At 34.4% G+C, this 25,719-nt stretch overlaps 1 protein-coding gene across 1 annotated transcript in view; it reads right to left on the bottom strand.

The window, feature by feature from the left end:
• Positions 1-12,994: 12,994 nt before the first annotated feature.
• The window catches only part of LOC115209246 (protein GDAP2 homolog), a 40,081-nt gene continuing 27,356 nt past the window's right edge, over positions 12,995-25,719 (bottom strand). Inside the window, exons 7-12 of the mRNA XM_029777532.2 lie at positions 25,157-25,337; positions 22,087-22,240; positions 20,290-20,429; positions 19,543-19,597; positions 18,416-18,559; positions 12,995-16,522 (exon numbers count right to left, since the gene is read on the bottom strand). Of these exons, the coding sequence (XP_029633392.1) occupies positions 16,469-16,522; positions 18,416-18,559; positions 19,543-19,597; positions 20,290-20,429; positions 22,087-22,240; positions 25,157-25,337 (728 nt within the window). The 3' untranslated portion in view covers positions 12,995-16,468. The remainder of the gene's footprint in view (positions 16,523-18,415; positions 18,560-19,542; positions 19,598-20,289; positions 20,430-22,086; positions 22,241-25,156; positions 25,338-25,719) is intronic.

Raw genomic sequence — 25,719 nt, forward strand, 5'->3', positions numbered from 1 at the left:
ATAGTATAAATACCTCAATTTAAAAAAAAAACTCATTTATGTAAAGCTTGAAGTTCATCAGTATGCATTTGCAAAATTTCAGGCTTGTGAAGTTATCACACTGTAACTGACATCTCTCATTTTTAGCTAAGTGGATTGTGACAATGGGAAATGTCTGTCCATGTATCCATTGTGCCACCTGGTGTAGGAATCAAACTGTATAATTGAGAATTCAAAACAATTTAACCATTCAACCCACATGCTTTTACTGACCAGTCTTAGGACCTATCATTTGTAGAGTAAATATGCCAACTTAGTGACATAAGATGTACCCAGTGTAAGCTATGGACGCATAAGAGGTGCAGCAACATCAAAGGAAAATTAACCAAGAAGATAGCTTTCATGTGTGGCAGATGCTCACGGACAATAGACACCACAGATACTCAGAAAACAGATTCCATCACACTCCAGGGGAAGAAACTAGAAGTAGTTGATAGTTTCCGCTACCTAGGTGACCAAGTTAGTAATGGAGGTGGATGCTCAGTGTCACCACTAGAATATGAATAGCCTGGGCAAAGTTTAGAAAGTTTCTACCCCTATTGGTGCCAAAAAAATGCGATATTAGATATTGAATAATAGCAAAAACCACAAAGGGGTTGGTACACCTTCACAATTTGGCTCATTGGTCTTAGATATATTTTTCTTTGTGAAACAAATTGATTTTGTCATACAAAAATAAGTCATTATAGTGATTTGTAAGCTTGTACCAAATCATGATTGTGAATGGTATGATTTATCATTCAACCAATCGGTGAACATTGTACTGCAAATTTGTAGTGTCCATTCCTCTAGGTTTTCTATATTACAACCAAAATAGTATTAGAAAACCAGTTTCAGCCTAGATATCATCACTGTTTCTTTGTTGTTGCGTAGATATGTATATTGTTCAGACATAGCAGAAACTGTCCACAAGCACATCTATTTGATACCTTCTAGAAGACCATACAAGATCTGAAAAATGAGGATATGTTTATTTTGTCATGTGCAAAGATGCAACATTATGTGTTCTTGATGTATATACAAAACAACTAGTCTGTTTTCACTAAATTGGGACATGATAGAAACATTTTAAATATAGATTCAAAATCCTGCAACCAGAAATGCCCAGAAATATTCTCTTGTAACAAATCCTTGTTGCTTAGTGCAGTGTTTCTCCTAGAGGGTGCATTTTGAGGATTGAAAGAAAAATGTGAAGTATTGTAAAATTAAGACTGAAAAATTTTTTAATTATTATCCAACATCATGGCAAAAAAAAAAAGCAATTGCATGGATAGAAAATCTATTTTGTCTTTACATTAATAAAGTGTGGGGGGCAAAAAATTTCATCAATATATTTATGAGAAACAGAGTACCTAGCTTAATTACCACTGGCCTGCTGTCATCAACACATTTTCACTATTTTGTATGTAACTCCAGAAAGATTGTATAACCTCCTGGGATTGTGATTCAAGTGACTTATCAAACAAAAAGTGCCTTTTGAGTTAGATTTTAGCATACAAGACCTGACAAACACTTCAGTATCTCCATCAAGATTAAGCCACCAAACACAACTCCCTGCTTTCTTCAATCTTTGTTGTTCACCCATGGTAGATAATGAATTATATAAAGAACTTTTGTACAATAAGATTTGGGAATAAATAGCCTTAAAAGTAAGAATATTCTCTGCAATTTGGAAAAATGTATGGCAAATAGTTGTGTTCTAAAGGAGTTGGTTTAGACCAGTTTTTTTTTTTTTAGGAGTACAATACTTTGAGCAAACATAAAAGTATGTGTCAAAATTATTAGCCATGTCTTAGAGTAACAGCTAAAACTTATTCATTTATACTTTTGTCAGAATGTTACACATTTATAAAAAAATACTGTATCAAATTGATATGAATCATACTTTAGTCTATTAAGAGTATCAACATGACTGATAGTTTTACCAGACATGAAAATTATTTAAATCTCTGTAATAATATGAGTATCTACTTGGAAATCCACTGAAAAATTTACCTGAAACCATCAAGATTCTTTAAAAGTATAATTGCAATGTGTGAAATATTTTAACAAAAAATGTGTCAGTATACTACTATGTAGGCTTCATATTCAATCTTATTCTAATTTCTTTGAATATACAATCAAGTGTATGAGAAACATTCTATGAACTTACCATTTTGAGACCTTATACTTGCCACCGAAAATTCAGAAATAGTAAAAAAAAATTGTTTCAGACTTTATAAGATTGTATCAAATATAGGTAAGAAATTTAGTCTCTATAAATGTCAGATTTTAAATAATTCCTGAAGTAAAAACATATCTTTTTTATTACAAGACATACCATCTCAAATGCTCTAATTGAAATAATACAGATTTTTTAAAATGAAGCATAAACAACCAGACAGAGACAGTGATTGGGAATTAGAAATTCTCGTCTCGAGGGGGTCTAAATCAATTAAATGGAGTTCATTTAACCAGTGAAACTACATCCAGACTGTTAAACTACATACATTCTCAATCACTTTTCAACAAATCCAGTATTAAACTGGGAAGAGAGATGTAAACAGATAACTACCCAGAAGTTAATTTCTTTGGGTTCTCAAAAATATTTGGAAGAAGTTAATATTTGCTTTCTAAAAGAAGCCTGCAAGTTCAGGAAAGAGATCTCTTATTCTTTTAAAGACTGATAGGTTATTGGTGTGAACAATACTATTATGATTGTGTTTTCTTTCTTGCTAATGCAATGTGTTTCTGTTTAATTTTTCTAGCAACTCTAACTTCTCATGGCTTTTTTTAATAAAGGCAAGGATAGACAGTCATTTTGCTTTGGATGAAGCAGTATTTCTTATTTAGGAGACTGTCACTGTTTTTTAGTCATCTCTTTCCTCTCACTTTACATCTTATCGCATTCATTGCATGGAATTTGACATACTTCAAGATAGAAAGGAAGTCTTCATAACCTTCGCAACTTCTGCTGTTGCAGAAAGCAGTTCTTGATAACTATGGTTAGTAAAAGCTGAGGACATTTCCTCTGTGAATTGTTATAAAGGTGAGAGAGATATATATAAAAGGAAAAAGCATGAGATATAAAGAGAGAGAGGCGAAGTGAGGGAGAAAGCTTTCATATAAATAATGGTTTCCTGGTTAGGTGCTTACTCACAAGTATATCTGTTGGTAGCTTTTCTTTCTGCTTTTTCCATGTATGCTATTTTTAGTTTTATAAGCATCGCAAAATGAGGGGAATTGATGAGGTTTGAGCATTGTGCCACCATAGTGATGTAAATGTCATGCTGGACTAGTCTTAGATTTAAAACCTGGTATGCAGAGAGAATGAAAGGGGATAACGGTAAGAACTGGTGAGGGAAAGCAGAAAGAATCAGCACCTCAACAAAGATTAAAAAAGAAATGCAAGGAGTTCAAGGAAAGGGAGGGAACCCACTTAAGAAGATGAACTACTTGTTTATTTTCCCCACTTAACTTCTTTCCCCTTTCATTTACCTCCCACTCCAGAATTCTGACCCTCAAACTCTCTCACTTAGTTGGCCTTCCACCTTCACACAATCCTTCATTTCAATTCCTTCCCATTTACTTACCTTCAGCTAAATCTTCAAATCATACCCTGCCCACAAGATTTTGAGCAGAAAAGTTGCATTCATCAATGTAATGAGAAACTTCCAATGTAGATGTTAGAAATAAATAGGTAATCATTATTTTGCTGGATTTTGTCCATGTTATTATGAATTAAAGAATCAGAACTGGATACATCATTCTTGTTGCTGCCAAAGTTACTGAATGCAGCCTGCAGAACAGCTTGAAGAGCACAGACGTAAGAATATATTCTTGCTTAGTACCATTTGAAACAGGAAAAATCTACAAACATCTCACCACTAGAATGAGCAGTAGCTACCATGATTTCATTGTAACCTCAGATGACTCTTATCATTCTATTTGGCATGTAGATTAGAAGCTATTATTCGAATGGAAATTCTGGAAACAGAATCAAGAACAGATCTCTTCTGGAGACACATACACACACAAATTCTCAAGCACTTGTGCCAATTAGGGAGAATATTAACCATGGTATTTACCAATGGGTTAGTCACTATGAAAAAAATATTAAATTACGGAAATTCAGTTCTATATCTAAGTGGCAGGTATAGGTGTGTATGTGAATAGACAGCAGTAAGTTGTCTAATACATCAATGGAAGTGGACTTCTGTGTTTTTAGTTTCAGTGACACTTGACACTAATATTTTGATTTGCCTACCCATGTCAGTGACCTAAATCCACACTAGATACCTAGGTGAACAGTATCATCAAGGTAAATATTAAATCAATCAAAGGCAACATAAGCACAGATCTGTGAAGAGAAATACTGCTATAGGTGTCTGTCTCTCGTTTTTTTTCATTTTTGTATATTGATAGAATTCTTGAACAGCTGGAAAAAGATGCATGGAGCCATATTAAGTTGACGCATCTGGTTAGTTGGTTGTTGTATATTTTTACACCTCTCTCAGGAGGCTGTTTTTGCTAAGTTCCTTTGTTATCTGACTACTTCTTTGTGAGGAACTTGATTTCTGCTTTAGGGTGTATAGCATTTCTTTGAACACTAGTTTGTTGGAGAACTCTAGATGGCACTAGAGTTACTGTTTAGCCCAGCTTTTCAGAAACATTTTCAGTCATTCAGCATCTGGATTCAAAGAGAGATTTCAACATTCAACAGAAACTTCTGTTATGAGTAACAACAATTGCATTTTTTTAGTTTTTTTTCCTTCACCTCCAGGACTCATCATCATCAACATTTAACATCTGTTTTCCATGTTGGAATGAGTTGGACAGTTTGACAGGAGCTGGCCAGACTCCAATTGTCTGTTGTAGCATGGTTTCTATGGTTGGATGCTTTTCCCAATACCAATTTACAAATAAGCTTCTATAATCTGTGCTGATAAGATGTTGCTTATTAATGGGAAAATTCCTGAAAATATCCTTTCTTAGCACTATATATATCATTCAAAGCTTCAGTAAAACCTAACAACTTCAAAGAACCTGGAATTCAAACAGCTATTTCCAAAAGTAAGCTTTTCCAGTTTCCAGTAAAAGTAGATGGAACCAATGAGTAATATTTACTGCATTTTTGACTTTGAAGAAAATATATTTGTTTACAAATTTTCACTACCTTGTCAAAACTATATCAGCAAAGAAAAGACCTTCTCTAGATGGAGTAAAATCTATAACATATTCACAACACTATTTCAGAAATTTATCACTGTTCTCTTTGAACATATAAAAGACAAATTTAAGCGGGGCAAAATGGGTAAGACAAGACAAGGTAAGTATGCTTTTCCATTTCTCCAGAACTAAATTTGTAAAAAGAGTCATACACATAAACATCAGAAAGATCAGAAACGTAACAAAATTCTAAATGTCTTGGTCAAATGAAAGCTGATTATGGAAAAATAGTGCATAATATGAATTTAATGAAACTCAACTAAATCTAGAAACTCAAAATAAAATATTCTTTATTGCTTCTTCACCAAAAATTATCCAGATATTTTATTAGCTACCTTAATTACAATCGGGTCAAATTTGAAGAAAAATTTCTTGAAAATAGCACCTGTCAATTATGTTTCAAATTCTCAGCTTCAGCAACAACTATGTAAACCAGGGGTTCTCAACCATTTTTACTTGTGAACCCCTTCGATTCCTATTTCCCTCCTGTGGACCCACCAGCATCATACCCATTTGATTTTTTAAAAAAATCATATTGTATTTTTTTAATTAGATATTATTAGGACTTGTATAAAAATTATTGAAATATTTTGCATACTGTAGACCTATAACCAATTTCTTAACAACTAAATTCTATAAAAAATGAATGTTCACAAGTAAAATTAGTCATAAATATACAAGTATATATTTATTAAAATAAGATAGTACTTTAGTGTTAATTTCTTTAATGCAAGTCTGGCAGTTGGCTCTGCTCTGTTAGTTTTAAAATATTCTACTCCAGTGTTGTCAATGATAATCGAAGATCACCTTTTTCTATGCCGATTCGATTACGAGCTTTTGACAGTAAGTTAGTAACATAGCTGAAACTAGATTCAACAAGGTAAGATAAAGGAAATGCAGTAAAGTACAACTGTGCTTCCCCACCAGAATAGTGGATACTTAGTAGCAGTGTCATTTCTTTTTCATACATTATGTTCTCCATATTTAAATCTTGCCTGAAATATTTTATCACTCTGCAATTCAATGAGATTCTCCTGCAAACAGATAACTACATCAGCAACATTAATAAGAAATTTCACCCAATGTGGTATATTTAACTGCAGCAGGTTATTAAACTGAGCTTGCATAGCATTATGCAAGTTTTTCAAATCTTCAGTATAGAAGGTCATCATCATGCAAATTACTGTTACTTGATTCCAAACTAGGAGACTGTAATAATACACAACATACATTTATTCTCTAGAGCTGTACTTACCCTTGAAATGTAGTAATAGCTCCTTTGGAGGATAAAAAATCAGGGTTTTCTCCTTGAAGCTGTTTGTTAATCAAATTAATTTTATCTAACATATCTGATAAATATATCACATTTAGCTGCAACCATTTGTTGGCTGAGACTGTTGTTAGCCAGGAATAAGACAAAAGTGTACCAAAGTGCAAGAAAAATTGATACAGACAATTACATTTTGATAACCATCTTATCTCTGTGTGAATTACAAAGGGTTCAAATTCTTCATTTCTATTACAGAATTCATGAAATATTACAATATTAAAGGCATTGTGCAGATGTGCACTTAATTGTTTTGCTGGTGTTATCACACAGTGTATACAAAATACAGAATTTATTAAATAGGTAACAAAACCTCTGTATCTGCCAATCATGGATGGAGCATAGTCATTAGCGCAAGCTATTATATTTCTGAGGGGAATATTATGTTCCTCAAAATAATTTACATTTTTGAAAATTGTTTTTCCTTTAGTGTTTGTTTTAAGATGTCTGGCAAAAAGCACTTTCTCTTTGAATTCATTACCCTCCAAAAAACGATCATATGCTAATAAAATAGCTTTACCATCTCTCAGGGTAGATTCATCAGGTTGAAGAGGAAATTTCCGTACTTGTAAGTTGGCTACAAGTTGCTATTCCACATCTTAACCATTTCATCAATGCACCGTGACACTGATGAGTTACTTAAAAGAATCTTACAAGTAATTTCATTCACCTTGTTTCATAAATGATGAAACTATGACAGATGCCACAGGCAAAATTACAGTTTATCGATATTATGGGGTTTCCCAACCTTTGCTATAATTTTAGAAATTTCATAAGATGTCAGTCAACCATTATTATTTTTACGCAATTGATTACTAAATAACTGATTCACTATTTTTCTTGCTCGGAATTCATTGCACAGTTTTCTAAAACATTCTACTGGATAGTTTTACTTGTCTTTGAGCTCGGTCTCTGAATGGATTTAAAGCTTAGCCGGCTTCTTGCTATCATTTGACATACATGAGACACAATGGTTTCACTGCATTCTATGGTGATAGAATGCAACCATAAGACAGATATTCAATGGAATACGGTCAGCATTTCTTCTTAGTCGGAGGGTAAAATTTTGATTTAAGCACCCCATATAACCCCTTGTAATTTTTCTATGTTTTTGAATTTTCAGAAAATTTCTGTGAATTTGTCTTCTACACATGAGAATTCAAAAGATTATGCAAATAAAATTTTTGTGTGTGATTTAGGCAATTTAGCCGTTGTTTTTAACACATCGCACAACCACCTGATACCTTCCTCATTTCTTTGTCACTATGACATATTGATATTGTTCAAAAGTGGTCCATTGCTGGAATTTAAGTAAAAAAAGTTCTGAATGTCTATTTTAAACTCTGATTTTTAAAAAAAATTTAAAAGAAGTATGAAATTTTAGTATTTATGGGGTTTTAAAAAAATGAAAAAACCTTTTTCTTTTTTTGCAATAAACGTATGAATTTCAAAAAATAAAAGCCATGACCACCTGCTACCTTCATTTCTACTCTTTGTTGTATTTTTCTTTTTTTTAATTGGAGTTTAAAATATGGATAGTCCGAATTTTAGGCTCAAATCCCATCAGTGGATGCATGAGCAATCCACTAAATGTATTTATTGAGAGAAAAATATTGAAAAATATTAATATATGCTAGTAACAAAGAAATGAAGAAGGTATCAGGTGGTCGTGGGATGTACTAAAAATAACAGCTAAATCGCCCTTAAATCACACAATTTTTTTCATAATCATTTGTATTCTCATGTGTGGAGCACAAATTCATAAAAGTTTTCTGAAAATTCCAAAACAAAAGTTATATGCAATACTATATTTATCAGTAATAGATTAAAATAATTGTAAATTTCTTTTCTTAGAATATGTGTTAAAATACCAGTTACATAAGATATGAAAAACTTCTTACCTTTATCCTAAAGAACTTGGAGATCAGTCTTGCGAAAATATGTTGAAATCAACTTGTTGCTAAGAACTGAGATATTTCTTGTGAGAATTCTCTGTCTCTCTCTCTTCTATATATCTACACACACACATATATATATATATTTATATATATATATGTATATATTCATACACACACTCGTATGTGCATAGTTAGCTAGACAGATGGACAAATAGATGTATACAAACATGCATACACAATTATATATGTATATATACATACACACGTGTGTATATATATATATATATAAATATATATATATATATATATATATAAATAAGAATGATTGTAGTACTATCATCTCCAATAAACATTTTCTGGTGAGCAGTGAATGAGGAAGAGGGGTCTTTGAGACCAATGCCAAATAATGTGTAATTAAGACCACAACCAATTGCTGTCTCCAGTCAATGTGTCTAGAGCACTTTTGAAAGAACTGTAATGTGTGCATGTATATATTTTTTTCAAGCTGTGTTCAGCCTTTTGACTTTTGTTTCTATTTTTGATTTGCTCATATACATACATACATACTGTGACTACTTTGAGTACCACTGACCTGCTGTGCCTACCGTTGTGTGGAGGTACAAGCATGGCTGTGTGGTACGAAGCTTGCTTCCAAACTATATGGTTCCAGGTTCAGTTCTGCTGTGTGGCATCTTGGGCAAGTGTCTTCTACTATAGCCCAAGGCTGATAAAAGCCTAGTGAGTAGATTTGGTAGACAGAAACTGAAAGAAGCCTGTCATATATATATATATATATATATATATAGAGAGAGAGAGAGAGTGGGTGTGGTGAATAAATTGTTGTTTAAATTATGCAAAAATGAAAATAACACTGACATTTCATTTTAACAGAAGCTTACCAAAATTACATAGAAATATCTTGAAATACCAAGAAGTAAATTTATTTAATAGAATCACCATTGGTTTCAATGATAGCCTCCAGACGACTTCGGAATCTCCTACAACTCTTTTGGACAGTCTCCTTGTTTAAGTTGGTAAATGCTGCCATAATCTTTGCCTTCAGTTCATCTTTGGTGTTACAGAGTTTTGTTGGTCTCTCGCTTAACTGTGCCCTACACATAATAAAGGGAGTTAGGTAGCCAGATGTTAGGGGTGATGTGGTCACAGAAACTGTTTGACAGCCATGGCTGTGTTCTCCTGCTTGTGTGGCATGGTGCAGAGCCCTGTTGCTAGATGTAGGGTCTTCCAGTAGCCACCCTCTTGACTTAGGGCAGCACTACCTCCTCCAGGCACTTGATGTAGGGTTCCATGTTGAGTCTGATGCTGTGTGGGAAGATGAATGGAGGCCTAATGTTGCCATCACTAGCGATCACTCCAAACACCATGATGTTTGATTTTTATCACTCTCAGTACGTTTTGGAGACATGGTAAGCCAATGATTTTTCTGTGTGTTCACCATCTGATCCTGGCAGAAATTTTTCTCGTCTGAGAAAAACCAAAGCATGTTCAGTTGGAGGGGATGCTTGAGTTTGTTCAAAAACTTTGTAATGTAGTGTTCCCTCTTGTCCTTGATGGCTTCGGATAAAAACTGGTCCTCTCTCATCTTGTATGAGGGATACTGAATGTCTTCATGACTACCTACCGGATAAGAAACTCAGACACTTCTATGTCCCCAATTGACTTGGAGAGATCATCAATCATGGCCTGGATCTCACCAACAAATTTAGTTCTTTTCTTATCAGAATGAGATTTGCGCTGCCGTACCTTCGAAATCACCATTAGACTCATCAAACTCCTTTCGAATCCTCTGCACTGTCTTCAGATTGACACCCAAACACTCTGAAATGTTCGTATTGGAGCTTCCAGCATGAATGCCAAGCAATACAGCATGCTGTTTCCAAATTTCTGGCAGAGTGAATTGTGTCACGGTGCCCAACTGACCCTACTGTGTTGTCGATAAAATCAAAAACAATGAGCATGCGTGAAATTATTAAAATGGCAACAATTTACCCATCACACCCTGTGTATATGTGTGCATCTTTGTCCCCCACCACCACTTAAATGTTGGTGTGTTTATGTCCCCATAACTTAGTGGCTCAGCAAAAAGAACCAATAGAATAAGTACTAGCTTACAAAGAATAAGTCCTGGGGATGATTTGTTTGACTAAAAAGCCTTCAAGGCAGTGCTCCAGCACAGTCGCAGTCAAACGACTGAAACAAGTAAAAGCATACATACAAATTTACATTGATATTAAATATACTATTTCTCAGTGTTCTTCAGAGCAGCTGGCTCCAATCTTTATTTGCTCAAGCACAAGTGTTACTGTTATAAGTTCAACTGAAAACCTATAAATTTTAATACTTCCTTGCAAAATATTTCAGGATAGTGATTTGTACTAAAGACACAAAAAGTAATGGAAACAGGGAGCTGTGATAGTCCTCTCTTTTCCAAAGACATCAGAGATATAAATAGAGTGAAATAAAGCAAGCCAGCATAAAAACCAATTCACTGCTCTGAATTTCCTTTTATTAGCTGTTATTTCTTTCATAGCTTAATATACATCCAAAACAAATGTTTCTTGTCTGCTAAAATCAAGAAACAGGTATGTGAAATATTGCATGTGCTTGTTTTGTTTTTAAGGAATAGTACTTCTAGCACCTTTCATGAAAAAGTGTAGAGTACATAAATTTTTCACAAAAGTCCTATGTAGTAACTCTGTGACATAGTACACAGTAAATGAACTTTAAGGCTAACACGTGTATATATATATATATTACGGAGATATACTTGCATAGCAAGTGATCTGATCCGAGATCATGTGCTGGAACGAAAACAATTGCAGCATGGAAGGTGTTTATAAACCATTTAAGAAACACACAAAAATTGTTAGATTCAACTTCAACATTTAAATTTAATTTGCCAAAATATTTTCATCGCTTTGAGACCACAACCTGTTCACTGACACAGTATTTTATCAGTGAACAGGTCGTGGTCTCAAAGCGACAAAAATATTTTGGCAAATTAAATTTAAATGTTGAAGTTGAATCTAACAATTTTTGTGTGTTTCTTAAATGGCTTATAAACACTTTCCACGCTGCAATAATAATAATAATAATAATAATAATAATTGTGTACAGTGCTCAGGTGCACTACAACTCATCTAAAGTGTATATATAATCAGGTGTAGTTTCGGCGGATTTCGGAAAGCATGAGGGCCTTAAAAGATGCAGTGTCATGGCAGTCAACAACTGACGCAGGCAGTTTATTCCATGCTTCAGCAACTCTGAGCGTGAAAAAATGTTTCCGAAAGTCATGGGAGCTGTATTGTTTTCTGACTTTGTAGGCATGTCCATGTGTGTTAGACACATGGAGATCAAAAAGGTGTTCAGTGTTGTTGTTGGTGAGGTGGTTGATAACTTTGTGGGTGTTTACCAAGTCCGTCGCCAAACGCCGGAGCTTCAGTGAATCCATGCCCAGGGAAACAAGGCGCTCAGAATATGGTAGGTGTCTGATGGAGGGTATGCGTTTGGTTGCACGTCTCTGGACAGATTCCAGGTCAATGTTCTGTGCAAGATAGGGGTTCCAAACTGATGATGCGAATTCCAAGTGTGGTCGTACCATAGCTGTATACAGTTTTAAATAGATGGCTGGAGAGCGGCTAACAAAAGACCTGCTGAGTGATGCCAAGACACCCTCGGCCTTCCTGACAATCTTAGAGATATGCTTTGACCAACGCAAATCACTGCTGACAGTGATGCCTAGGTCACGCTCGCAAGAGGATTTCTTGATATCAGTGTTGTGGAGGGAGTATGTGAACGCAGGGTTTTTTCTCCCAAAATGCATGGTGGTACACTTGTCCACAGCCAGTTTCAGTTGCCAGTCTGTGATCCATTGCTGCATTGTGTCTAGGTCTGATTGCAGGAAAGAGTTGTAGACATCAGGATCTGTCCTCTTGATTTCAAGGTACAGCTTGATGTTGTCTGCATATTTCAATACTGTGGCATTCTTTAAATTGGCATCTATGTCGTTAATGTATGCCACAAACAAGAGGGGACCAAGGACAGATCCCTGTGGTACACCCGATGACATCTCATATGGTGTAGAGTGCTGTCCTAGAACTGTGACTACCTCCTTTCGGCTGAGGATGAAGGATTTCAACCAGTTAAAAAGGTCATCCCCCACACCCATTGCAGAGAGTTTCACCATAAGCCTTTTGTGTGGCACAGAGTTGAAAGCCTTAGCAAAGTCAAGGTAGACAACATCCACCCATGAGCCACTGTCAGTAATCTGAGTAATGTCCTCAAGGAACTCGACAAGCTGGTCATATATATATATAGCAGTAACTGAATGCAATACACATTTTGGAAGTTGAGCAGTTATGTAAAACCCACTACAATAGACTGGAGTGGAGCAGTGGGCTAACAAGTTACAAACAGACCAACAATTGTTGACTTTAACACTATTACATCTCTGTGCTGGCACAGATTAAATCTTAAATGAAAAGAAATATTGAGACAACAACCCATTTCAAAAATATTTTATTTACATTTGGAATTGTATAATTTCCATAACATTTTTTGTTAAAGAATAACACTGCCATATAGGATGTGTTAGATATCTTTTCATACCTTTTTGTTAATGCTACATAATCAATAGCAGTAACAGTATTACACACACACATACCACATGCATACATATCCATACACAACCCTTGGTAAAATTGTCAAATTCCTTAAGTGAGTTGAACATTTCAAGTAAAAATAAATGTAAATAAAGGCATTTCACTGCTAATAATACTGCATCACTACATGTGGAAAGTGATATAAGATTTTTTTTTTTTACAGAAACCCCAATGTTTACTGAGAAGTTTAGATTCATCACTATCTTGTTATCAACTATGAGCTTGGTGAGACAAAAGCAAATGATATGAGAAATATTTGCATTGATTTCCTTCAAATGTATAAAACAGTAGGGAGCTGATAGTGATAACATTAGATGAAATCCAGCTTTTGGAAAACAAATAACTTGTCAACAGTGGAATTCCAAAAGAGGAGTTATGAAAAACATATAAATTTTTAAAAAAAGTATGTATTACAAATAGACGTCCAACATTATAGAGAAGAGGGTTAGCATATTTTCTAGCTCAAGACTCCTTTATAGAAGGACTGCTTATTTTACTTGTTTAATATGAAAGTTAGCCACTTGTTTTCGGGTCCCTTATTATCAAATGAATAGTTTATGAGTTAACTTCTACAGCTAAATCTCTCTTATATTACACCCTACTATTTTAAAACTGGAAGAACACATTGAATAATGCAGAGCTAGAAACACTGGATAACAGTGAGTAGACACAGCTGGAACTCATTTGATCGTAGATCTACTTCATCAGGGTTGATTTGGAGCTAAACAACATAATTGTTTAGAATTAGTAGTGCAACAAGCAAATAATTAAGCATTTGTATTGTGAACTTCTACCAATAGTTGTTTAATCTAACCTGTTAGCTATAGGTAAGTGGTTAAGATATTAAGCTTCTTCACAGAATTAAAAAAAAAGTTAAAATTTCACCCATGTTATTCTGATGAGCTGTTAAGAAAAGTCATAGTATAGACTCCAGATTTTTTGAAAATTAGGCACCATTCCTCTCAGTTCATATTAGAAATGATCACCATTACAAAATGCTTTTTGGCTGTAAAACTATGTAGTCCAAAACATTCTACAGCTAGATATATTTCTTCCTATTGCAAAAGGATTCAGACTTGACACTAGTTGAATCATCTCATTTATCAGAGTTGGACACAAAATAAACATCAATAACAGCACTAAAAGATATTACTGATATATAATATAAAAGGGCTTTTATGACATTTGTGTGCAGAGAGCTAAGGAGGAGTGAAAGGTGACATCTATGAGTGTGTGTGTTTTTGCAAGAAACATCCAGGTGCAGGCTGCTATGTACAGAAGGAAGAGTTTGAGAGAGACATTACTAAACCACAGGATACACCAGGGATGATACAGAGTAAGCTAGAGAGAGAGAGAGTTGCAATAGCACAGGGTATAGAATGGTCTGGCAGAGAACTTGCAATATAGAAAACTAAGAAATATAAGTGGGCAACTTAGCAAAAATATACTCATACCTGTCATAGTTAAAGGCTTTAGTAATGTCAAATGAAACAGCATTGCTTTATTGAAATTCTCTAGGGTGAGACAGTAATGGTGATTGATATATGACAATAAGTTACCAGTAGATTTGGCTCTTAGGAAACTATACCAATTGTCCTTGAGAAGAGAGATAACTTTAAGGTGATGAAGGAGATGATTGTTTGCAGCTGTTCCAATTACCTTTGAAGCAAGAGTAGCAGGTCGATAACTGTACAAAGTGTGAGAAGGACCCCTTTAAGAAGATGAAACATGTTGAGAGAGAATGTGAAGTACAATTGGAATATACAATTTGAGGCTGATAGAAGGGATGTTGTCAGGACTGGTTGGTGCACTGGAGCAGATTTGTTCATAATAGTGTCCACAAAAGATTTATGGATGTTGAGGAATAAAGTCATACTTTTTCTAAAAGTATCAGGGAAGCAATTACTGAAGTAAATACAATCAAGAATTAAAACCAGACAGAGGGATGGGCTCTAAGAAATTATCCCTGCCATGGGTCATTCACCAATATATATATACATACGTACACACACACTTTATTAAACTATTTTTTGACAGCTAAATTTTTGTTTTGTTTTTGTCTCTATGCTTGTGTTCTCCAATTACATACAAATGTATTTTTTGAATACTCCAGAGTTTACATACACACATATGAACTATGTTTCCTGTGAGAATAACACGAAACTGTTAACTAGTTCAATCCCACCACCTCAGTATAATTTCTTTTTGTCAAATAACAAGGTCCATAGACAAGTGGTATAAACTTCTTAAGTCATTTAAAATGCTGAAAAGTTATCACTGAGATATGAACTATAAGACTTCCTACTTTTTAAGATTTAAATATCAAGAATGTAATTGATATAAAATGTAGAAAAATAAAGCTTGAGCTGGTAGTATTGATTATATAATCATGACTGTTTTCACAAAATACAAGTTAGCAAATATCTGATGGCTTAGAAAGCAAACCATAGATACTACTTATAGACCTTCCTCCTTCTCTTGCTTGAGAGAAATATATTAAATCACAAAACTTCAAATCACGATAAAGCCATCGTGAAGTTTTAATACTGATAATCTGTAGAAAAAGAAAGAGAAGCACCAGTGACTAGAGCAACTTATAATCAATGGATTGGGAAAATCAATATATTAACTATTTAGTAAAGAAATACTCCAGTTAATAAATATTTCCTTTCTTTTTGTTTGTTTTGTAGCTTTCAAGGAAAAGACTTACTGAAATCCCTGATAGTTCTTTTACATAAAGAGATTTTACAACTGGTTAAAATGTTTCTCAGGTGTATTTGGAAAATTATTTTTCCTAAAACCAACATCAACAATAAATTTTTTTGATTATATTCATTTTATAAGCCCCTTCTGAAACCTTAACAAAATTCAACCTGGAACCAGCCTTCCTTTTTACACTAAACCTTAATGTACTTTGAATCCCATATATAGCTTAGTAAATATAGATTATTTTAACTAAATTACTATTATTATTGCTAGCTGTTGTTGTTATATAGAATTTGATTTATCACAATACTTATAAACTTGAAGATATGCAATAACATCTCACAATCAGGATTTAAGCTCTCAAATCAATATTACATAATTGAAAACTAAAATACAAGGACATAGTTGTTAAAAATCAACAACAAAAGCACATCCTGTGATAGGGGCCATCACTTCTCATTGTTGGTAGCAGCATTATCATTTGTTTGTTCAATATTTGGCTATTTGAAGAGTATAACAGTATAGCATAACAAAACTTCAATATTTTTCCTAATACTTCCAGTACTTCAGCAATTAAGTCTGCTTCTGTTCTTACAGAATACACTGTTTTAAAGATCTTCTGTTGGGTCTTCAGCAGGCACATAATACCGTGGGCCATTTACCTTCGAAGGTAAAGAGGAAGAGTACTTTAATACATACAAGGATAAAATTCATGTCCATAAAAATACATAAATACATAAGAATTTTATAACCATTTATATAAACATTACTGAGACTGATAATTCATTCTTTTAGTGCAGTGTAGGTTACTTCACAGTGAGGGGTAAGTAACAAGTAAATAAAATTTTAATTAAAATTTTTTCGGAGAGTTAGATGAGGGCAATCAAAGTGGGGCAAAGAGCAAAAAGTTTGAGAAGCATTGTGGTAGTGTGTCATTTATTTACTCATCTGTAATCAGCCAATCACTTTCAGTGATCATGTCATCTGTGAGGCCGATTCCACCAACCAGGTTGGTACAAACATAATTGTAGTTTTGAAGCATCAACTTTAAAGCAATATAACTCAGCTTAGCATAAATAATATATATTACACATTGTTGCCAAAGTTTATACATTCTGACAACATAAAATTTTGGTGTCCTAGGACTGATGAGCAGCTGCTTGAATGTTAAAAAGAGCTATAAAGACACTTGACAAAGTGGTAGTGGGTCAGTGAGAGGTTAAGGAAGAGAGTTTTGTTGTCCATTTCATTCAGTTTCTGAAGTGTCATTTGCAAGATGTGGTCAAGTGTTGTCATTGAGAACAATTGGTCCTTTTTTAGATTAAAAAATGCTGGACATAAATGTTATGATTCCTGGTGCATTTTGTTGATTTTCCTGATAATACTTCTCTACTGTGATGGCTTTGCAAGGATTTAAGAAATGGTAGTGGGCAATTCCACTTGCTGACCCCTACACAGTAACATAACTGTCTTTTGATGCACCTTTAGTTAGGAGGATGTTTTGGTGCTTGCTCTCAGCCCAACCACATGGAACACAGTCAGTTGCATAGAATTAGTTCTTCATGTTGTTACAATGCAATCAAGAAACAGATCATGTAAAAAGCACTCACAACACTCTTCAAGTGGTTGGTGTTAGGAAGGGCATCCAGCTGTAGAAACTCTAACAGATCAGATTGGAACCTGGTGCAACTGCTGGCTCTCTAGACCACAATTAAACCGTCAAACCCATGCCAGCATAGAAAACGGACATTAATTGATGATGATGAAGAGCAGAACAGACTTCATAATAGCAATTTTTTTTTTTTTACTTTTATTCAGCTGATGCGACATATTTTTGATTATTTGATATGTTGCAAATATTGAACAACTGTTTGGTTGTTCTATAACCAGTTGCATTGTTTTAAATAATAATAATAATAATAATAATAATTGTGTACAGTGCTCAGGTGCACTACAACTCATCTAAAGTGTATATATAATCAGGTGTAGTTTCGGCGGATTTCGGAAAGCATGAGGGCCTTAAAGGATGCAGTGTCATGGCAGTCAACAACTGACGCAGGCAGTTTATTCCATGCTTCAGCAACTCTGAGCGTGAAAAAATGTTTCCGAAGTGGGTCTGCTTCAATAAATCCCTCAGTTAGTTGTTTGTCAATTACAGAACATACATAACTTCCTTCATCTTCAAGGTTCTTATCTCTCCCATGAAACTTTTTGAACCAATGTTGAACAGTATATTCATTGATGGTCTCCTATTTAAATACTTGATTGATATTGCAAGCACCTTCTGCTGCTTTGCATTTAATTTTCAACTCTTTATAATAAAATCATTAAAATTTGTCTTTTCCCCCCAGTTTTAATTTGAAATAAACAAGAACCAAAATATAGCAAAACCACAAGCATAAATCAGAAGAGTGAAATCTGTGCTTCAAAATGGTTTCTAGAATAAGCATCAAAGTTTAAAATAAAAACTGCAATTATTTTGGCACCAACCTAATGTTATTTCAAAATACTTTATACATTAAACAAGTATCAAAGGTGCCTGCATGAAATCTTACCTTTACATCATATTCAAATATCCACTGAGGTAAGTCTAGCTGATCTGTATTCATTTTTGCATACAAATAATCTGTACCTTGCAGATGACAGATTTTAGTTTTTATTTCTGGTGCTGTAAATGTTGTGAAGAACCATGTTGAAATCTGGACAAATGATAAGAAAGAAAAACGTTAATAAAAAGAAATTTACCTTTTATTTGCTACTCCATTGTTTTGATATTTAAACCAAATTAAGAGCATATGATCTCAAAACAATTGGATGGGTTTTAATAGAAATTTGGGGAAAGTTTGATGCAAAAATGGAAACTGATATGAAATAGGCTGTGAATATTTGCTGTGGTTGGATGTGGAAAACAAAATTGAAAAAAAAAAAGCAAACATGGGCAGCTTGATATAGATGTTGAATATTGACAGCTTAACATTAATTGAAGATTCATGACATATTGGGAGATGGAGATGCAATGAAAGAGCCATTCCACCTTATAAGGCTAATTTTTATAGATGGCCATCTTTATTCCAATCAAACTGAGTAAAGAGATATATTTAGGAGCTCAGGATGACACACATTTCCACTGTTACAGGCTTAAAAAGCGACCAATCAGAGGACAGCCGGTACTTTGACAGCTTGCAGTCCTTAGTTAATAATAGTAATTGTTTTTAATTTAGGAGAAACAAAGTCAGCAAATTTTGAAGGAGAGGCAGTAATCAGTTATATCAACCTAGTGTTTGATTGGTACTTAATTTTATTGATCACAAAAGAATGAAAGGAAAAGTTGATCTTGGTGGGATTTGGACTCAAAACATACAGTGCTGAAAGATATACAACAAACATTTCATTTGACACTACTTTCATGATCCTGCTAATCCAGGGCCTATATAATAATTGTTTCCAATATGGACAAAAAAGTCAGAAATTTTTAAGGTATGGTTTAATTGATTAAATTAACCACAGTGCTTCACTGGTACTTAATTCTATCAGCCTTAGAATGATGAAAGGCAAAGTTGACCTCAGCAGGAATTGAACTCAGAATGTAAAGAGACAACAAAATCAGCAAGGTACTGTACTTTAAAGCATACTACAAAATTCAGTGAATGTAAAATAGCTTTAATATAACATCATCACTTACCTTAAACCATAAGTTGGAGTGGATTATATAAAAGGTGACCAAGTTTTTCTTATATCTACAACAACAACAACAACAAAAAAGACAAAATATATATCTTCAAATTACAGTTTTCTGAAAGTAGTCAAAATTAATATTTTTGCAAAGGAACTGACAAGTTGATAGGTCATTAACCAGTTGGGTAATGTGTTCTTTGCAAAGCCAACAAAACTGCTACTTGACCAGTTTATTTTAATGTAAATAAGTTTGGTATAAATGCAATATTGTAAGATAGTGTGAACATTGAATAAAAGCAAATGAGACACTGATCTTCGAATGAAATGTGCAGACTTTGATAGGCTGTATAAAGATGTCGGACATTTTCTCTTTAAAATAAACTAGATGCTCAAGGCTGTTCTTAGATATATTAACAATGAGTAAACATGTGGGCAAAAAAACCGACACTGAGCTGAGGCCAAAGTCACACAAAAAAAAAAAAAACCATTGCTGACCATTACCCTGTACTGTAGAACAAATTTAAAATATACTTTATTAACTTTACAATTGTGAAATATTAAAGCTTGTTTATAGTGTTACATAATTTGCTGTTTAAATTTGTAGCAGACCTTATATAACATTAAGATGGATGGATGGATGCATGCATGTATGTATGTATGTATAGTGGTGGTGGGGTCAGAGATGTAGTCTGGAGCAAAGGGGAGTTGGAACTTATGAAACAATCAGTTTATAGAAAGAGAATAAGGAACTCACTTATCATGTAGAACATTGTAGGCATATTTCAGGAAGGAAGTGGGAGCTAAATTGTCAACTGTTGTGAGAGTATGCAGGTAGATCACAGAATATTTGGTATCAGCAATGGAATCCATGACTTGAACAATATATTGTAAAACCTGATGTACAAAAGGAACAAAAAATATAAACAAAATCAAAACAGTAACCTTAAAACGTTCTCAAATTTTCATACTGTCTGTTACAAAAAATTATCAACTTCAGAGGAATTAAATTTTAAATTGGAATTAAAAGTTGAAAAACTTTAATGAGATTTGTGTTTTCTGATAAAACCACTTCTACTAGAAATTTATGAAATTTAATATTTCAAGAAATAGCTATTATTTCCATAAAATATATTAATCACTTGACTTGTAGCACAATAGTCTTTGAGTTTATCAACAACCCCCAGCTAGGAAATGATTTAAAATTTTAAGGGGACAGTAAAGAACATTTTTTTTTATATTACTATTCAGTTTTAATCATATGGAGGGAATTTTTTTTTTTTATTAAAAACATAAGATAATGGAGAGAAATAAAAGATTGACTAACATGAATTTAGCCTAATAATTGCTTGAAAGCTGGATCTTTGAATAAACCCCAAAGCCTAATTAGTTACTGGCAAATGGACAGAGAATAAACAAGCACAATAACATCCCCATTAATGAGTGAACTACAGAATAGCTGCTCAACCCGTCAACAAATATTTTAAAATGAGAACCTCATATTTTCAGTTCTAAGTCAAAGACAAGATGACCTGAAAATTTAATCAAGAAATTTTGAACATTACCCTGATTTGAATGAACCCAAAAAAGCAAAATTGTTCATAGCTGCTCAAAAAGTGTTTCAATTATTGTTGCTGCATGTTTTATGAGCATTTTATGGAATCAATACATTATATGGTCATGGTTTTGTGTTTTGCCAGCACCGCCCCGTTTCGTGTCCGTTGCCAGCCTCGCCTGGCCCTCGTGCCGGTGGCACATAAAAAGCACCATCCGTTCGTGGCCGTTTGCCAGCTCTGTCTGGCACCAGTGCGGGTGGCACGTAAAAAGCACCCACTACACTCACGGAGTGGTTGGCGTTAGGAAGGGCATCCAGCCGTAGAAACACTGCCAGATTTGACTGGGCCTGATGAAGCCTTCTGGCTTCACAGACCCCAGTAGAACCGTCCAACCCATGCTAGCATGGAAAACGGACGCTAAATGATGATGATGATGATGACATCAATTTAGAACTGAAAATAATTTTAACCAAGGAGGGTATTCTAGAGCGCTGTCTAATTAATAGCTATAATACAACCCCGCCCTATTTTTTACCCATCTGTACTCATCATCATCATCGTTTAATGTCTGCTTTCCATGCTGGCATGGGTAGGTGGGTTTAACTGAAAACTGGTAAGCCAGGAAGCTGCACCAAATCAGATCAGAACCTGGTGCACCTCCCTGGCTTACTAGTTTTCAGTCAAATCAAAGTAGATGTTAAACCATGATGGTAATGATGAGTACAGATAGGTAAAAAAAAAAAATATATGTTAACAAAGGAAATAGGGAAATAAACCTAGAATATCTCCAGCTCTTCCTACTCAACCACCAAAAATGAAAACTTTACTCCCCTAAAAAAACTGCCTGTCTGAAAAAAACTGATATATAAATCTGAGGTGCAACTTCTTTCCCTTATACCTAAATAAAACTGCAACAAAGAAGTCAGAACATTACAAAATAAATCAACCTTTGTCAATATCAAGATAATTGTTATAAATGATATAATAAAAAGGTTTACTTTTTCTAAATCAATATGATTTACAGGAAGATTCTTGCCAATGAAGACTAGTACAGGTCTTCCAAGCCGATCAACACCTGTTTGATAAAAACACCTCAGGTGCGCAATATTGCTAGTATTTTCATCTTTAGCTTTTTGTAAAAATTTTTCATACCTAAAACAATGGAGAAAATGTCATTAGTGTCATAAAACAACATTAACATAGAAGAATAAACAAAGCCTATTGCATTATTGAAGCTACAAGTAATTTAAAGGAGTGATTAGGAGGTGGCAAATATCAAGGGAAAATGATGGGGCATTGGGTGTTATTAAGAAGAGTCATATTTTTTTTCTTTCTTAGAAATAAATTGTTTAAACTGGGTTCAATACTTCTATTTTAAATAGACCTCACCCTCAAATCTTCAGAATTAGAATGAATGTGACAGAAATATGAATTACAATGCATTATGGTCCGATATAATTTCATTATAGAAATCCTTACCTTATAATTATCATAAACATTTAACAAGAAGTTAGGGACACCAATCTACAGAAATATCTAAAAGGGGGTATATATATACTGGATGGAAAATATCAAGAATGAATCACTGTGCAAATTTAACTTCTGTTTCATCAAAATAATGTTTTTGTTCCCTTCAAACATGCAGGAGGAGCATTTGTAAAATGCCATTCAATGAACAGGATCATTGAACTTACAGAAAGCTGAGAACTGCAGCTAATAGAATAAATTGATTGACTTATTTATATTAACTTAGGTAGGTTTTGGCCATTGTTGTCCTAGATCATGTCTAACAGCACTGCTGTCCCAATACCAATATCTTATAAAATATAGGGTGTTGGGAGAAGAAGTAGATATTAATGTTTACGATGCCAGCACCGCCTCGACTGGCTTCCGTGCCGGTGGCACATAAAATACACCAATCCGACCGTGGCCGTTGCCAGCCTCGCCTGGCACCTGTGCAGGTGGCACGTAAAAAGCACCCACTACACTCACGGAGTGGTTGGCGTTAGGAAGGGCATCCAGCTGTAGAAACATTGCCAGATTAGACTGGAGCCTGGTGCAGCCTTCTGGCTTCCCAGAACCCCGGTCGAATCGTCCAACCCATGCTAGCATGGAGAACGGACGTTAAACGATGATGATGATGATGGGGAAAATCCTTCTTAGAAGTTTCTATTTCTTTTTCACAATTACAACATATTACTCTTTTGTATTCCCTAATAATATAAAGCATGAACATCTCAACTTGTTTCAGAAAGCCTGTGTAGAGTTGCTTGAGCTGTTATTTCTAACAGCTAAATTTCATCTTAAAACACACCTTACTATCCTTTTGATCTGAGAACTAAACAAGAACAAGGGATATAAAACAAGTCTAAGGGAGGTAATTCTATCAAATTTCAACTGAAATTAGTAAAAAAAGACATTTTATCATATAGATAAAGTTAGTTATCTTAGTCTAATTCCAATACAGAATGTTAATAAGATGCAGTGCAAACCCAAAATTTTCTTTTAGATGTTTTGCAAACAATTTTATAACTTGTAAGAAAAGTTTCATCTAAATATCATACATGTAAAGGTTGCTTTTTGTCTTTAAACTTCCTGAGATTGATAAAATTACTGTAACACTGGTCAGTTGGATATCATCATTCACTTTTCCATGCTTGTATGAGTTAGATGGAGTTTATTGATGCAGATTTTTCTATAACCAGATGCCATTCCTGTCACCAAGCCTCATCTGTTTGCATGCCAGGTAATATTTCCACATGACCAGACACGTTGTCACAGAACATTGGAAATGAATGATACTGCTTGTATGACAGTGACACTCATTTACAACTATCATGCAATGTGTATATATACATACATACAACAGGCTTCTATCAGCTTTTGTCTACCAAATCCACTAACAAAGCTTTGGTTGGCCTGGGGCTATAGTAGAAGACACTTGTTCAAGGTGCTGGGACCAAACCTGAAACCATGCTGAAAAGCAAATTTCTTAACCATATAGCCATGTGTGCATCAACATTTTGAAAATTCGTATAACTGCATACTGTTGCATAAAACCGGTGTTGCAGCTAATTACTTTTTCTACACTTATTCAACTATGATGTAGATGTAGAATTTGTCAGCAGTGAGACTGACTACTGAAAATTTTTGTCTCCACCCCCATCCTCACTAGTGTTGGCTTGAGCAGAGTCAAAATTAATTTTCTTTTAAGTTCATAACAGGACCCATTTTTATCTTTCTGAGAGGACTTAGCTTGCTTTGCAAGTTCAGTCATAATACACAGCACCTTCAACAAGTACCTTCTACTAAAGCACCAGGCCCTGTGAGTGAATTTGGTAGACAGAAACTGTGTGGAATCTTGTCATATATAATCATTATTGCTTACTGTTTGCTTTCTAAGCTGACATGGGTTGAATGTTTTGACAGGAACTGGCAAACCACAAGATTGTGCCAAGCTTTACTGTCTACTTTGGCATGGTTTCTACAGCTTGATGCTCTTCCTAATGCCAACCACTTTACAGAGTGTATTAGGTACTTTTTATGTGGTACCATCACAACTGAGGTCACCAGATCCCTTGCAAGACAAGACCTCCCCAACTGAGTGGAGAGAGTAGTAGTAATGACTGAAGTGGCTTTGTGCCAGATGAGAGATTAGAGGGATAGAAATTGATGTCTTGCAGTAGAGTAGATGTATGGCTACTCCAGTTAGAAAAGGGAGAGAGAGAGAGAGAGAGAGAGAGAGATGGTGAAGATGTGTCAGGGCATACCCTCAAGTTACAGGGGGTATTATACAGGTGAAATGGTACAGATGATAGGTTAGAGTTAGTGGGCAGGTAACTTTGCAAGAGTGCACAAGGATAGTGGGAGACGGAGGGGAGAAGAATGCAGTGAGTAAACATAGGTGGAAAGCACTGAGGTTGGTTTGTTTGACTAAAACCCTCCAAGGCAGTGTCCCAGCATGATCACAGTCCAATGATTGAAACAAACAAAAGATAAAAAGACAATTTCTAAAAGAAAAACAAAATGTCAAAAGGCAAAATAAAAGAAAAAATAGTTCAAACTCACTGTTTTACTTTCTCCTTTTCTCTTTGTTCTACAGAAGGTTTGCACTGCAGTGAGGTCAGTCGTTCTTTATCTTTATCCTCCTTCATTTGTGCAAAAGGATGTCGTCCAACTTCAGGGCCATCAGGTGATCGAAATTCTTGATTAAGATCTATAGTTTCATCAAACTCTTTACCTTGTGTTTCTGGAAATGGAGAAATGGTTTTGAGATTCAAAGCAGTCAAAGAAACAAAATTCAAAAAATTGGAAATTCATTTTCATTGCTTAACTTTCTTATCATAGAAAGGAAAGTTACATTAATGGAGTTAAATCAACTAGAAAAGACGGTAATGATGCTTTACAATGTTACCTGCAACAACTTATGTGTTACTTCTTTAAAGAATCTGTAGAAAACAAGCCAAAAATGGAACCCAATAGGTGGTGGCTTGATTTGCTAGAAATAATAACCAAGTATTTCTAAAATTATATCTTCAAGAACAAATAAAATAAAGACATTAAATAATATGGTCTTAAGTAACTAACTATCTTTGAAAATAAGTTGGAATACCTTTGAAAGGTACACAACT

The sequence above is a fragment of the Octopus sinensis genome, linkage group LG3 (assembly GCF_006345805.1).
Source record: "Octopus sinensis linkage group LG3, ASM634580v1, whole genome shotgun sequence".
In the NCBI taxonomy this organism is placed as follows: Eukaryota; Metazoa; Mollusca; class Cephalopoda; order Octopoda; family Octopodidae; genus Octopus; species Octopus sinensis.